This window comes from Papio anubis, chromosome 15 (genome assembly GCF_008728515.1).
Source record: "Papio anubis isolate 15944 chromosome 15, Panubis1.0, whole genome shotgun sequence".
NCBI classification, from domain to species: Eukaryota; Metazoa; Chordata; class Mammalia; order Primates; family Cercopithecidae; genus Papio; species Papio anubis.
This window is the reverse complement of record NC_044990.1, coordinates 21,866,069-21,882,149: the sequence shown is the minus strand read 5'-3', so window position 1 is coordinate 21,882,149 and position 16,081 is coordinate 21,866,069. Positions and strand designations below refer to the sequence as shown.

The 16,081-nt window shown below is 42.7% G+C and overlaps 1 protein-coding gene across 19 annotated transcripts in view; it reads left to right on the top strand.

Annotated features, from left to right (window-relative positions):
* Positions 1–16,081, top strand: part of ENOX1 (ecto-NOX disulfide-thiol exchanger 1) — a 583,643-nt gene that overhangs the window by 420,155 nt on the left and 147,407 nt on the right. For 18 of the 19 annotated variants that reach the window (XR_002518333.2, XM_021929581.2, XM_031655830.1 and 15 more), the window contains 3 exons: positions 7,351–7,524; positions 8,739–8,945; positions 12,636–12,869. Coding sequence is in view for 18 of the 19 variants with exons in the window: in XM_021929581.2 (XP_021785273.1) it covers positions 7,351–7,524; positions 8,739–8,945; positions 12,636–12,869 (615 nt within the window). In the remaining variant the exon portion in view is untranslated. Of the gene's footprint in view, positions 1–5,937; positions 6,157–7,350; positions 7,525–8,738; positions 8,946–12,635; positions 12,870–16,081 lie in introns of those variants that run through there. The other variant, XM_021929584.2, reaches the window with a different exon arrangement.

Genomic DNA, 16,081 nt, shown 5'->3' with positions numbered 1-16,081 from the left:
AGTGTCCGTTGCCTGCTTGTCAAAATGAACCCCTCCACACCTGGTTGTCCTATGCCAGCATGGTTTTCACGGCTCAGCTGTGAGGCCCACTGTGTCTTAAGACTGTGTTTCAGCAGATCCAGGAAACATGGAGCAGTTTGCTCTGAGTGTGTTAGCCCAGGCCTCTGCACAGAAACCGCTCTGCCCTTGAATTCCTGGCCCGCAGTGTGAGTGAATTTTACAGAAACTTTGATGAGCTCTTACCTCCTGCTCACTCAAAACACACTTGCTTTTCAAGTGCATGCTCCATGCACAGATTGCTGGAAAGAGCTGATGGAGTTCTTTGAGCAGTCAGTTTTTCTCCGTGCCAGCTTTGGTCAGGAGTTTTGAAATTCTCTTTGCTTCATGTCATGTCATATTTGCAAACATGAACACAAATCTCCTCACCCAAGTCAACAATACTTAGAATAGCTGTTGACGGCTGCATTCCTCAGTTCTGCCAGCGTTGCATCCTGGTCAAAGGAGACAGAGGGTTTTATTGATGGAATGAGGTCTTTGTTTATAAAGCGTGCACAGCAGGGCACCAGGAACTCACTCTGGATATACGTCTTGGGTTCAAATGGAAAACATACCTCACTGCCTTTGAAACTCTTTGGAAAGATTATAAAAGCATTTTCAATTTCACTTTCTTAAAGATCCAGCTTGTAGACATTCACTCATCTTATAAAGTATTCTGTTACATTAACATAATCTGTGTGGTTAATTTGTTCTTAACAAATATATAGCCATCTTCAGAGTTTGTTTATTTCACAAAGGGAAAACCTGAGAGCTATTCTGCTTCCAGGGCACTGGTTTTGAACATTTCTCCTAAGAGAACATTTAGAAATATCTTTGTATTTATGATCCCAGTAAGTGTATTTTGGGGATACCTTTTTACATGTCCATTGCATATATAGATGTCATCCCTTTCAAGAACCTGGTCAGCTGTCACCCCCTCTAGTATTCCTTCCCTGACACTTCCCCGGCACCCACCCGACCCCCGACCCCCGACCCTCAACCCCATTTGTTTTCTAGGTAGGGCTGCTGTATCAAAGTACCACAAACTGGGTGGCTTAAAATAACAGAAACGTATTGTCTTGCAGTTCTGGGGGCCAAAAGTCTAAAATTAAGCTGTTGACAGGGCCTCGTTCTCACTGAAGGATCCAGGGAAGAATCTGTTTCATGTCTTTCTCTTAGCTTCTGGTGTTTGCCAGCTATCCTGGGGGATCCTTGACTTGCAAGTGCATCTCTCCAGTCATCACATTGCATTCTCCCTGTGTGTCTGTGTCTTTTCTCCTCGTCTTATAAGGACAGCAGTCATATCAGATCATGCCTACGCTAATCCAGTATGACCTCATCTTATCTTGATTGCATCTGCAAACACAGTATTTCTAAATGAAGTCACACTCATAGGTACGGGGCATTAGGACTTTAACATATCTTTTGGGGGGACATAAGTCAACCCTTACAAACCCTATCCCAGACTGGTTTAGATGTCCCCTTTTCAGTGTTTTCATAGCACCCTTTATTTAAATGTCTCAAAATAGGTGTCATTACTGTATTGGTATTTTCTGCTAAGTTGTTTCAGTCACTAGATTTCCACATCTGTGAAGGAAGGACATTGCAATGTCTTTGAATACAGAGTACCTAGCAAAACACGCAACACCTAGTAGGCACTCATATGTTTGTCAAATGAAAGACTTTTTAATCATCATTATGATTGTGTGTCTTCTATGTTAATAACATATTTCTATAAGGTTATGTAAATATTCTATGTATTAATACTCATATGTTTGTCAAGTGAAAGACTTTTTAATCATCATTATGATTGTGTGTCTTCTATGTTAACAACATATTTCTCTAAGGTTATGTAAATATTCTATATATTAATATTAATATATTAATGCTGTATGTAATTGCTACCATTTATTGAGTATTTACCATGTGCTGGACATTATGCTAAACACTTTGGTTTTGTTTTTTTAAAACCTCACAAGAACATTAAAAAGTAAATATTATTCCATTTTCTAGATATTATAAATGAGGCTTAGAAAGATTAGTTAAATTTCCCAAAGTCATACAGCCAGTGCAGACTTGGAGTCTCCACACTTTGATATACTGCCTTCACCCAGCTGTTCTTCTTGGATGAGCATGAAGACCAGTATGTCTATCTAGTATTCATGTTCTCCTTCCCCTGGTGAAGACACTGAAGCCCAGAGAGGTTAAAAAGCCAGTCAGCCGGCCAGGCGCAGTGGCTCACGCCTGTAATCCCAGCACTTTGGGAGGCCAAGGCGGGTGGATCACGAGGTCAGGAGATCGAGACCATCCTGGCTAACATAGTGAAACCCCGTCTGTACTAAAAATACAAAAAGAATTAGCCGGGCGTTGTGGCGGGCGCCTGTAGTCCCAGCTACTCAGGAGGCTGAGGCCACTGCACTCCAGCCTGGGTGACAGTGTGAGACTCGTCTCAAAAAAAAAAAAAAAAGGCTGGTCAGCCTTAGGTCATCCAGATGTGCCCAATCCCTTGACTTTAAGATCACCTTTTTTAAAATGTTCACTTTTCCTCTGCTGTTCACAAAGCAGTTTTTTTAAGAATGCTTGAAAAAAGGAAAACATGGAATGAAAAAGAGCATTACTTTAATAGTTCACAAATTTAACGATATTATAAAACAACAAGACTTGCCAATTGCAATAGGAGACTATTCTGAAAAAGTTTCTCCACTGGAAACTGGTAAACAGAATGTCTTCATGTATCACGTGGCTTCTCTGCAGAGTGATGATAGGTCAGTAATTTAAACCCAGTAATTCTGAAAAAAGAAGCAGCACAATTGCATGTTTGTTAGAGCCCTTCCAGCCTGTCTCTGTGCTCTGCACAAGTCCTGGGATCTGGCCCCACACACTCACCCTGTCCCTGGACTTGAGGGTCCATCTGGTGTCAGGCAGGAGGAAGAGGGCTCTGGAGCCCTGCATTCTAAAACTCAGCCTCCAATCAGGCTTTATGCTGGTCAGGCTGTGACCTGTGCTGCGTGTCTGATAACTGAGGGGTCTATGTCCTTCCCCCAAACCCCAGGCTTCTATTCTGGTGTCTGGATCCTGTCTTGCTTCTCCTGCCTGAATCCTGGCTTAGGTAACCTGCCAGTTGGCCTAGTATTTCTCAACTTGTGACCCCATGATGTTGTTGCAAACTTTATTTTCCCTGGGCTGGGTCTGAACCCTGGACCGGGGATACAGGCCCTGTGACCTGTAGACAGAGTCCTCTGGGCAGCTGCCCTGCCTGGACCTGTGTTTTATCTGCTGCTAATAATCTCTGTGTTCAGCCACTTTGTCAGGACACCCTCAGCCCAGGACTACACCTGTAATGCAACCATTTAGCCTGATTACCGCCTCTTTCTCATTATTTTCTTAAAACACGATGTTCTTCCTTCCAGGCCAGACTTGTTCCTGGTACTGACAACTTCTCTGTGTCCCTTCTCCCTGCCCACACCTAACCTAGTTAGTATGCCCAGCCTTGCCTGGCAAGAGGCCTCAGCTGCCTTTCTTTCAAGTGAAATCTAGTTCTCATCTCAAATATGAGACTCTTAACTGAGGCATTGACTAGAAAGGGCAGAAAAAGGAACAAGCCATGGCTAGCGGGCAGCAGACAAAGAGAGAAGGAGTGAGGAAGGGCAGCCCAGACACCGGGGCCCTGGCCTGGCAGGGTGCATTTCTGACTCTGAGTTCCAGGGACAGCAAAGTGGAAACTCACTAGCTTCCACAGCAGGGTCCCTCTGATCTGATCTAAATCCTGCAGTCTCTCCAGACATTGTGGCCACACTGCCAGATGCACACCATGAAAGAGCCATGAAAAATTATTTGGAATTCCCCAGGCCTACCAGGCTCTCTCCCAGCAATTCCCTTCCTGGACTCTCTCTGTGTCCTCTGAGCCTCAGCTCCTGTGTCCCGACTCTTGCTGAGTTTGGTTCCCATCCTTTATCCTCTCCTCAGACTCAAGTGGGGAACTTACTACTGTTACCTCTGTAACTCCAGATCCTGGCAGTCGTATGTGCCCAGGAAATGCTGAATGAATGCTTTAATTCAAATGAATGAGTGCTTTAATTAATTCAACTGCCATGCCTCTAAAATCCTAAACACAAAGCCCCAACCTGCCTTCTGAAAAATGCTCATCCAATTGATAAAACACTGGCCTGTGAATCAGTAAACAGGATTTTTTTGTTTTGTTTTCGTCTCGTCCAATTGGGAACAGACAACCAAAAAGAAACCTTTGCCGAGCCTTGGCTGTGGCCACTCTCTGCTTGGAGCCAGCAACACAGAGAGGAGCCAGACAGGGCCACGGTCGGCGATGAATAACCCTTCCTTCCTCTCGTTTCAGTACAGTTTTGATAATAAAGTTCTACTGTATATGTAATTGGATTCTTTCTTGCTGTGATTTAAGCAGTCCTCCTCTCTGCGCTGAGTAGAATTACAACTCATTATCTCTGAAGCTCACAGGGGCAGCTTTTCCTACCAGGGCATGGAACTGACTCTCGGGGTTGCGCCGCCTTCTCACCTTTGTCTTCCTGTGTTTATGTCTTCCTCGATTTTCAGTTTGTGCGTTTGCTTTAATGAGCGAGTACATCATATGCTCCTGTGCTGTTTGAGAAAACAATTTCCATCTGTATATATATTGTTAAAAAGTAATGGGTTCTTTTTTTTCCCTTAAAGTCTAATCCTTCCTTACTTTCTCCTCTCAAATACTGAATCTCCAATCCTTTGAGGTCCAACATAATTTACGTGTTAATTCCTTTCTAAGCTCTTTTGAAGCTACTGCACTTGCCATGCAGATTTCATTAAACCTCATAGTCTCCTCATACTGATGTCTCAGAAAAAGCAAAGTAACTCTTGCTGTATATTAAAATATTTTGTACAAGAGTGGTATCGTCTGTCCCCATTTCTGGACATATACTTATTTACTTAGCCTTCAGAAAGAAAACAGAAGTCTGTTAACAACTAAAGAGAATGCAAGCACTGGGCTTCTCTCCTCATTTGCGGGAAACATCTGCTGATTATAATTCACAGGGCTCTCATTTCAGGGTTTGCAGTCCTGAGTGGTTTCAGCCTTAAATCATCCTGTGTTGGCAAATAATAGCGAGGGCCAGGCCAGGAAAGAAACAGATGAAGCCTGTGTGCGGAATGAGATTAAATAAAAGCACAAGCATGCCAATATTCCCACTGCCAATATTTCTTTTTCTAATATATTCACCTTGGAGGCCAATATGTTATTTTAATGATGATGATGTTGAAAACCATTCTGTTCTGGAACTTCTTTGGAATTGATCAGCAGGACCCATCTTGATTTTTTTACGAGTAAGGTACATTTTAAGAAGTAGTGGCATGTATTAGATGAATAATCAGGTTGGGTCGTTCTAGATGGAAACTTTGAAATCGTCACATTTAATACGTGTTTAAATACTGAGACAAAGACCTGGGCCCTCACTCTGACTCTGCCGTCTGTTTGATTTGGAATGTTAGAAGTTTTACTTAAGCACTTTAGGCCTTACTTTCTTTTCTATAAAATGGAAATCACACTTGTGAAACTTTCTGATGATTGGCAGAATAAACAGAGGCATCTCTGTCACTTACAAAACTTGATGTCTTTTGTGTGTCAGTTTGTTCTGCGCAACATCAGCATGGAATCCTGGGGTCTTGGAATTCTAGCACTCTGAGAGAGAATCCAGTCAAACAGTCCCATATTGCAGATGAAGAAACTGAGAGCCATAATTGTAGAGGAAGTACCTAGAACGTCAGGGTGACTACTTTGAAAGAAAATGCTTATTTGTCATTTATATTTAGGCTTCTTTTTTTTAAAAAAAAAAAAAAAACCTTTTATTGAAGTCACGCTGGTACACTATGAAATTAAATGGAGTTTTAAATAAATGGGACAGCAGTCCTCTTGGGGTTATAGATCAGAATCACACTGTTTATTCTGTTCAGCCCAGAGGATGAGTGGAAATGTCCAAAGTAGCTGGCAGAATCTGTAAACCTTTTCCCAGAAAGGAAACGCTTTTGCTAGACCTTCTGTATCCTCTGGAGCTTCTTAGTAAACAAAGGGTGTGGTTATCCTCACATCTGCTTCTGGGCTCCTCCAGCCTTTCAGCACAGGTAAGCAAAGAGTGAGAGCGTGTAGAGGCCTAAGGCACAGACTGTACAGGAGAACTGTACAAGAGGGCTGTAGGGGGCGGCAGGGGAATGGGCAGGAAGGAAGAATGGAAATGATGTAAGATGAGGAGGGAGAAGATAGGAGAGTATAAGACAAGAAGGAAGTTTCATCCTTGCAGAGTAAAGGAGGGCACCATAATCTATCCTGGCCTGTCTACCTGGGAACATTTTCACGCCACCCGTGAGACTGTTTTCTGCCAACAGGGAAACCCTCCTGAATGGGATCCCCTTGTGGCTACTCCGTACCGTGTTTTCATAGTCCCTGCTGTTAGAAAGGTCTTACTTATTAGTGTCTGTATGTCACCTTTGAAATCACTTGCTTCATTATCACACTAAAAAAAAAAAAAAGAAAAAAAGTGTTTATGCTGGAAAACCCATTTGTTTTGCACACTTTCTATTTCTATTTTCAAGTTTGTGTGTGTGCGTTTTAATACAGGGCATAAAGATTTCAAAAGGGTGGGTCAATTATTTGTTGACTAAATTATAGGAAGAAAGTGCAATTATCCAATAGAATCCAGAAATGTATATAGCTAATTTTATGCCTGCATGTATCTAACCCAGCCATAGGAATTGTAATCACTCTTTGTTTTGCTTTTTTTTTTTTTTTTTTAAATTTCGGGGGAAATAGGTTAGGTGGGACCTGAATACATCATTATAAAGTATGCACATATAAATTGAACTTTCCTAAATCTAGGTCACTTGGGTAAGAAGGCTCTTTTGATGAAACCACGTTGACAATTAGATTCACAGGACACTTCAATGTTAAATGATATTCTCCCCATATTCTGGGTCATAAGGTGGTATAAACAATACACCAATGTTAAGAAATAGAAAATTGTATTCACAGTAATAGTGAAGCTTCATGGTGCATGCTTTTACACCTTAATATGCTGTGTTCTTTCTGTTGTATTAATATTTTAAGTAATATAATTTCCTTTGTGTATTTCTATGTTCATCTTTTCCTTTTTTTCTCTTTACCCTTCTGGCATAGCTTTCTATAGTATTACATCTTATGCCAGGAGAAATTCCTGAAACATAGAAAGTATAAAGTCAAAACATCTTTGCAGGAAAATGGCAAAAACAACAACAAAAATGGATTTAATCTCCAGTCAAAATGTTATCTTGTATACTTTACAGACTCAATCTGTGTCCCAGGCTTTGATCCAAGCCTCAACATGATGACTGGAATCACCCCCATTAACCCAATGATCCCAGGCCTTGGACTGGTACCTCCCCCACCACCAACAGAAGTGGCTGTTGTCAAAGAAATAATCCACTGCAAAAGCTGTACTCTTTTTCCTCAAAATCCAAGTGAGTAACGCCTATGGGAACTATTTGCGCATTTTAAATTGTTTTCTTTTTAAATTTTAAAATGGCATTGCAGTCATTTTCAGATGTGACTCACACGTAAATGCGCAGAGTGGGGATCCGTTCTACAGGAGGCCTTTTGTCTCTCGATTAGAATAAATACACAGGGATGTGGCCACGTGTCTGTCCAGAAGCTGAATCCCCACTATCAAGCCAGTACATGGGATTTGGGGATGTGTATCTGGCGGTAAGACTTTGCATGCAGTGAAGCCTAGTGTTTGCTGGAGAACACAGTGTGAAATATGTGAGCACTTCCATCCATCTTCACAAATGTGGGAGAAAAACTCCGAAATGTGTTTTGCTAGATGGAAAATTGAATTAATTTGACAGTTAGCAATTTGGGGGCCGAGGAGAGGGGAGCCTGCATCTCAGAGCTTCTGGACCAAATTGCATTTGCTTGAAGGAAACATACATTTGATGAAGTAAATGGGCCAGAATTTTATTTTTTAATTTTGCCTCAGATACTAAGTTTATGGGCTAAAAAAGCTAGGACTTTTTTTTTTCAGTCGTTCATATTAATCAGGGTTGCCTTTTTTAAGTGGACTTTTCAGGAGATTGCTTTAGTAATCTACATATAAACTAGGTAAAATGTTGTGAGAGTGTACATTTTATCTTTTTATACAGCCTCCCCAAAATGTAATAGTTTGCTCATTTAAATGTGAATAATAACAAAGTGGTTTTTTCAGGCCCGGTGTTGCGCAGCCAAGTAAGTATTGTGCGCGCTTTTGTGGGTTATGCTTCCTGTATTCCGCTTTGCCGCTCCTTTATCTGGAAACGAGACAAAGCAGATAACATGCTGAGGTTCTTCATCATGTTGTCATTTCATCATGTTTTGTACTTTGGGAAGTTTTTTCCCTCCCTTTTCTGGGCTTCTGTAGTATAAAGGAGAAATGAAATTATGCAAACATTTGCTTTACGTTTGTTCATGGACAAGCGTATAGCCACTCTGCGTAGCAATAAACACAGAAAGTAGAGGTTGGGAGTGGGAGGGGAGAGGAACTTAGAAACAAGACAGCCTGGGATAAATGGAAGTTGGCACAGAAATTGATCGTCACTCCGTCTGGAGAAAGTGACTCCGCAAGCTTTAGTTTTGCCGGGAGAACCAGAGAGAGCAAATAAATGAAAGACAAAACTTTCTGTTTTGTTGTGATTATTAGATCTTCCACCTCCTTCCACAAGAGAACGACCTCCTGGGTGTAAGACTGTGTTCGTCGGAGGATTACCAGAAAATGCTACCGAGGAAATTATTCAAGAAGTCTTTGAGCAGTGCGGTGATATTACAGCAATTCGGAAAAGCAAGAAGAATTTTTGTCACATTCGCTTTGCAGAGGAATTCATGGTTGATAAAGCCATTTACCTTTCTGGTACTTTGCATTACATAAGGAGTTTTCTAGGCATTTTGTTATGTTTTGTGATGTTAATATGAGCTTATTCCCTTTGGCCTTAATGCAAAATAAAGTCTTCATAGTTTGGGGCTGGAAAGGGAGGAATTCTGCCTTCTTCCTTGGCTGCCGGAAGCTCTGTGCTAAGTCTGTGAAGGTGCCTCACTGCAGGAGCAATTTCCCACCATCCAGTCTTTAGGAATTCCATCGAGTTTCTAATTAATGTTCTCAAGTGCTTATTAAATGAGAAGCAATATTATGAGTACTAAGGACCATTATTCTTACTGGATGTAATCCTCTGGGAGAGTAAAGTACTCTCTCAGAATAATTTCAGGTTTTTGGAAGTGGATTCACTTTCTGGACACCAGGATACCAAAGCAAGGTCAGTTCCCTGCAGGAAAGTGGCTTAGGGGCCCCAGGAGAAAGGCACAGGATCATTGCCTCGTTGGTGGTTCATTAAGCCTTGTCCTTTGGTGCCAATGTTTATAGGCAATTTTTACAGATACTGAGATTAGGCCTAGTGCTGCCTTCCCATCTGTGGGTGTTGGGCCAAGTGGATGGAGTCTGTCCACAAGGCCTAGCCAAATCTAAGAATTAGGGGCTGGTTTTGGAAGGACACGTTCTTAGACTGAACTCACTGCCCTTCCCTCACACTCCCCACCTCCATTTTTCAGTTGTCCCTCTGCATTTCACCTCCCTATTCCTGAGGCAAAGCTGATAAGGGAAGGTGGGAAAACAATAGGGGTGGGGGGTGGTGTTGGGGGTACCTATCTGAACATTCCCGCCAGGTTTTACTTAATTTCTGCAGTCCGCCTCTATTGCCACGAAATTCTGTGCAAACCTCAGAAGCCTTGAGGTTATCAGCAGTGCAGAGACTCTCCTGAGGTAGATAGTGATATGGAGAACTTTAAAACCCCTTATTTCAGTAAAACCTTACAAAGTAGAAAATAAAAACTAAAAGCAATTGAAAATGGATAAGGAAGACAAAGCGTAGAATGAAGACATTTCATAACACACAATCCACTGTTAGACAATGGGGTTTCTGGTGAGTTCGTGGCACTGGGTTTCATGGCCTAGAGCCTGCCTCCGTTTTCTCATCTGCAAAATAAAGATGGTAACAGGATGACCTCGTAGGACTGTGAGGAGGAATAAATCAAATAATGGATATTAAGTGCTTAGCAGGGCACCTGCAACATAGAAACCATTCAGGAAATGGTTGTTTTTAACATAAATATCCTGATCATAATAAAGAAGGACTGATTTTTCTATCTCAAGAACCCTGTCCTGGGGACCTGGGTTCTAATCACAGCTGTACCAATAAAACTGCAATCATCCCTCAGTACACTCGGAGGATTGGTTCCAGGAGCCCCCGCCCCTGCCCCATGTATATCCTGCCGAACCCTCATGTATATAAAAAGTCAGCCCTCCATATATGTGGGTTTCACATCCCTCAAATACTATATTTTGGATACACATTTGGATGGAAAAAATCCACCTATAAGAGGACCTGCACAGATGAAACCCATGTTCACAGGTCGACTGTATTCTTTACCCTACTTGATTAAATGAGAAGGTTAGAGTAAATCAAAGGCCCGTTTCAACTCTAATACAACACAATGTTCACACCCAATCAGAAGCCTCGTAAGACACTGACAAAGATGAACAGTCCCAAATTTAGGCATATGAAAGGTGCTCCTTGATTGATTATACCTTGATCCTATGATCTTCCAGCCTGGGGGCTGGTCCTGCTTCCCTCAGCAAGCCCCTGATTGCTCCTTGGTCTGCCCCATTACTGTAAGAGGAGAACACAGCTAAGCCTCACCTCCAGCCTCCCTACCTGGGTGCAGAAGAGCCTCCTCACTCTGCCTCCCTGCCCTTGAGAGGCTGCAGCATCAGTCCCAGGAAGATCTGCAAGGCCAATTAACTGGAAAGACAGGAAGGAAGTCAGGCGGCCCCTCCTGTGTGTGGGCTCCAGCAAGCCCGAGCCCAGCTGGAAGGCCTGTCTAATTTTAGGACCACATTCACATTTGAAGGCCTAGCTAATTTTAGACTCGGCCTCATCAGGGTCTCTTTTAAAAAGTCCTTAATGATGTTGTTTCTGTGAAAGTGAGGGTGTTTCTGGAGCCAGAAATGTTTGAAAATGGATTCTCTGGACAATGAGCAGGGGAAAGGTGCTTGGCCAGTTGGGATAGCTGGCCAGTTGAAACAGTCCTGCCTGCTCAGCTGTTATGCCTGTATCACTGTGGCCTGCTGACTTGTTAAGTTCCCATGACCCACAACCAAGATACATTTTGCTTTTGCATTAATTCTGCACATCTGTGATCGGATGTTTTTGGTTTTGATTGGTATTGTTATGTCTTCCCATTTTTAGATAACACTTGAAAATCTAGCAGTGAGAAGGGTTCCGTGGCATCGCAGAAACCAGATGTGAGGTCAATGTCTTACTTGTAACTTTCAAAGGTGTGAAGTGGCCTCCTGGGAGGAGCCAGCCTCTACAGAGATTCTCAGCTGAGTTTTATCCCCAAATGCTAAAATAATCCATTGAAATCTACCATGAGATCGTGAACATCAGCACAGTGCAGCCTAGCATTTTACAGCTGTATCTCATTTGCAAAGCCCCCACACTGGAAAAGTGCTTATGTTGCTCTCTCCTCTGGCAGCCCCCAGCAGCTGTGGTCCTGCTGGGACCTGGATTTATGTTCTGAAAATCTGAGTACCCCAAACTGAAGAGCAACCTCAAAGTCAATTCTTCATTTGAAGTTAGGCCGGCTGACTGGTTTCAGTTCTGTTAGTGTTGATTTCTCAGATCAAGTTTCTGTTCATAATCTTTATATAAGTTGGATAGCTCACAGTGAATCCCCTAAAGATTTCCAGGCCCATTTTTTTCTTTGTCTAGCTCTGGGCTCTTGCACCGGGCTCCTGTGGCCTTAAAATATTACATGAACAATTTGTGTAGTGATGCATACCAGATGAGGTGCTGCAGGGCTGTGAGGAAGGCAGCGGTGAGGCCTCTTGATTGCAGGTAAAATATTCTCCTGCGTGCCCCAGAGGATAAGTGGAAATAAAACAGCGTTGCAAAATTGCCTTGGTAATTGTGCCTGTTGCAGCTGCTGAGAGAGAATTGAGCAGTGGCATTTTCTGGGGGAATGTAGCAATAGCCTGTGAGTGAGGTGTTCTGGAATTCACTCTGTAGATCTTTTTAAATATCATAGATGCTCTTTAGTTACTCATATTTCACCTATACAATAGAATTATAGTAAACTGAAAATATAATAAAACCAAGAACATAAAAAAATAGAGGAAAAAAATGCTTCATGCCAAATTTGTTTCTGAGCTTCCTAGAAGCCAGGGGGAAGAAGGAATGATCATGATAAGACCCTAGTTCTTGAGATCATCTTCTCTTGGGGATACGGGTTTGGAAGATGGGTAAGCAGCCCTCGGAGACAACTCTCCAAGGTGTGTTTATCCCCAAACCTGTAATAGGCCTAACTTGACAAAGCTTCAAGATTGCTGGGGAAGAGGATAATTGCTTCCCGCCTCCTATGGGAAATGTATCTGTAGTGACAGCAAAGAAATAAGTGAGCATTTGCCTAAGTGTGCCTTGAAGGTCTGGACCAAAAACATGTGGCCATTGTGACATTATGGTGTGACCAGAGTTTCCATTGGTTTCAGGTTACAGGATGCGATTAGGGTCTAGCACCGACAAAAAGGATTCAGGCCGCCTTCATGTGGACTTTGCCCAGGCCAGGGATGACTTCTATGAGTGGGAATGCAAGCAGAGGATGCGTGCCCGGGAGGAGCGGCACCGGCGCAAGCTGGAGGAGGACCGGCTCCGGCCCCCATCCCCGCCCGCCATAATGCACTACTCAGAGCACGAAGCCGCTCTGCTAGCTGAAAAGCTGAAAGGTATGGGCCACCCACGCTGGCTTTTCTTCCTGCACAGGGATCCCCAGACACGGAACCCCTGTGCGTTTCTCCTGCCTCTTCACCGTTGTCCCTTCAGTACAATGTCTGCTATGCCTTAAGATGGCCGTAAGAGTCTGGTGTAAGCACAGACTCTTTACAGAGCTGGGGTGGGGTAGCTGGGAGGTCCCCTGGAAGCTGCAGACACCTGGGCTTCATCTTCTGCCTGGGACAGAACCCTGCCCCTTCCCAGAATGCTCACCCATGTTCTCCATTAAAGTGTATATGTACAGTCACTCAACAAAACTCACTGAATGAGGGGACAGAAAGGTCCCCAAAGCAGGCTATTCTGACCCAGTGTTTAATGAGCCAGGCAAGTATTTGTGCCATTGGTGGGGCGTTCTTAGTGTTCCTCCAGACCTGTAGAGTGTGCTGTTTACCAGACTCCGAAAGCCTTCATCAGGCAAAATTGCAGACATGGTGCTGGGGTCCATCGAGAATAGAAAAGAAATACAGAATGGGATCCCTGTCTTCAGAGATGCAGTTGAGGGGATACATGCAACATTTACAGGACGATTAGCAAGAGAAGAGCGTATGTTTTATTTCTTCTAATGTTTTCTGAGGCCCTCCCTGGTGTCTTATGCTGTGGGAAATAAAGACATAGGAAGGCTCTAGTACCTGCCCCCGTGAACTACAGATGCCAGATTTTGAAGTTAGGATGACGTGTGAATTCAGTTCTGTTACTGACCAAAGTTGTGTGAGCTGAGCAAATATATGGGCATTTTACAGGAAAATGATGGTCAGACCCTCCTCAGGTCATTGAGTGCTGTCAGGATTTGATGAGAGAACGTAAGTCACAGTTGCCGGCCACATGTGGGTGTCTACAGATAAACAATTAACTGTAATACCAAGTCAGTGGCATGATTGTCAACCAACGTATATGCACCGTGCTTTGGGGATTCAGGGGCCAGTGCAAATAATGTTGATGAAAGTGTCAAGAAAGTCTTTATACAGGAGGCATAATTTGAAATTTGCAGAATAAACTAGATTGTTTTTCCCCAGGAGAAAAAGAGGCATAAAGCCATTCTAGTTAGAGGCTGGAAACCTAAGAATAAAATCCCACAGAAGCAGAAAGGAATTCAGCATAGAAGCTGCCTTTCTAGAGCGAGGTAAAGCTAGAATGGCAGTCTGGGCCAGATGGCAGAGCCCCGAAGGCTATTGCTGGAATTTGGTTTTATTCCGTAAACAGTGGAGAAGCCATCACAGATTTCTGACGAGAAGAGGGATGTGATTGATCCTTCAAGTGTTTTAGAACATAACTGGTGTATTGCTGGCAGTGTATAAAGTGGATTGGATGTTTTCACTAAGAAAAATGTATGAAAAGCTGCCTAACACCTATTTTAGGAAGATAGGAAGTTGACATTCTACACTTTAGAAAAAAAAAAAAAAAAAGGTGGCAGCGGGGGCGCTGTGCTTCCAATCTTCCATCCAGAGCTTGAGAATCCTTAATCAACTGCAGTTGCCACTGAAATACCCGCACCGTAACCAAGGAATGCTTCTTGCTGAGGCTCTTGTGGTGTGTTCTGCTGCTTTGAGAAACCATGTCTTACCGATGTAAATACATAGGCCATAGCTGTCCCTTTAATAAAGGGCATATGCAGTGCAGATACAGACATCATCTCACTTTTCCCTCCAGCCTAGAAACTGCAAGGAGTGGCCAAAATGAGATATAGCAGCAATGTCCTCAACAAGGAGTGTTCACTGGAACAATAATTTTTCTTTAATATCCAATGTATTGTGGTATCAGATTATGATCTACACAGACTAACTGTATTCAGTTTGTCCACACCGAGAAGTGACAAAAACTAGCACCTTGATCTGTGACCTCCTGGAGGAATTTCATAAAAGTGTATCATCTAGTTTTGTTTTTAAGAACCCAGTACGGAAGTGTCTCCGCACGTATGAAGTATGTGGCATTTGCCTCTCCTTTTAGAGGATAACAGATTGGGATGTCAATTTGGTAAAGTAATTTGCAAGCCTTGCCATTTCAAAAGTATATATTTATATAGATGAGTATAATTTGCAGAATTCAGAAGCTGTACCTTTGCCAAGTACTGTGTGATCCCTTGAGGAAAGAACAGATTGGAAATCTTAATAGATGGCTGTTACAGTAGAATGAACTAGCTGGGGACACATCTTAGGCAAGAGTCAGGTAATATCAAGCTTGACAATTTCAACCCAAGCATAGAGTTTGGAATATAAACAGCATTTAATTGCTTAGGAAATTGGCTGCCTTAGAGAGGAAATCCACTCCATGCTCCTTATAATGTTGCAAAGCCAGACAGGAAGAGCTGAGGACCCTGTTTCCCTGAAGATGATTTCATTGATATGGGGACATAAAATACAGTCAAGACCTAAGGTAAAGAAATCTGTGTCAGAGAGGAAATGGAAATGCAATCTGAAAATACCTAATTGGATTTGATTTTTTTCCTCCCCTGAGAAATCTTACTTAGATTTATTACAGATACTTTCTTCTATTTTATATCATACTTGTTTATTCTTACAATTTTCTCTTTGAAACGCAGCTTTATTTAGCAAAATCTGTACAAACCAAGTCTTTCTTACGACCCACAATGCCCTCTCCATGTCGTGTCCAATGCTAAAACTGTGCACATAGTAGGTGCTCAGTAAAATAATTCTTTTCTCTCTTCTTCTGCTCTTTGGATCTATGAGCACGTTGAATTTCTGGCCAGTGGTTCTACTGGGCATGACCGGATGTACATGGAAATGATGCGATGTGTGCTCAGCCATCCTTCCAATCACTCAAGAAGTATTCATTAATCAGTATTTTACCATATGCCTGGCACTGACCTAGCCAGTGGTGGAAAGGATAACAGTGAACAAGCCCCTGCCTCAAAGAGTTTAGATGTCTTGAGTGACAGAGGCAATAACAAATCACCTTGCGTTTGCCACTTATAATAGTGCACTATTATAATAGTATATTTATTATAATAAACATACTAATCCCCTTGTTATACGTGGGAAGTGCAAAGTGCTGTTGCAGGGGAGAGAGCCAGCCCAGATGGGCAGTGCCGGAGTGAGAGAGGGAGGATCTTCCAGGACCAGGTTATCCCATTCACTGGCTACTTGACCTTCTGAAACCAGAGGTAACACTATTGTGTTTGTGTAGTGTCTGAGACATGGAGTCATCCAGT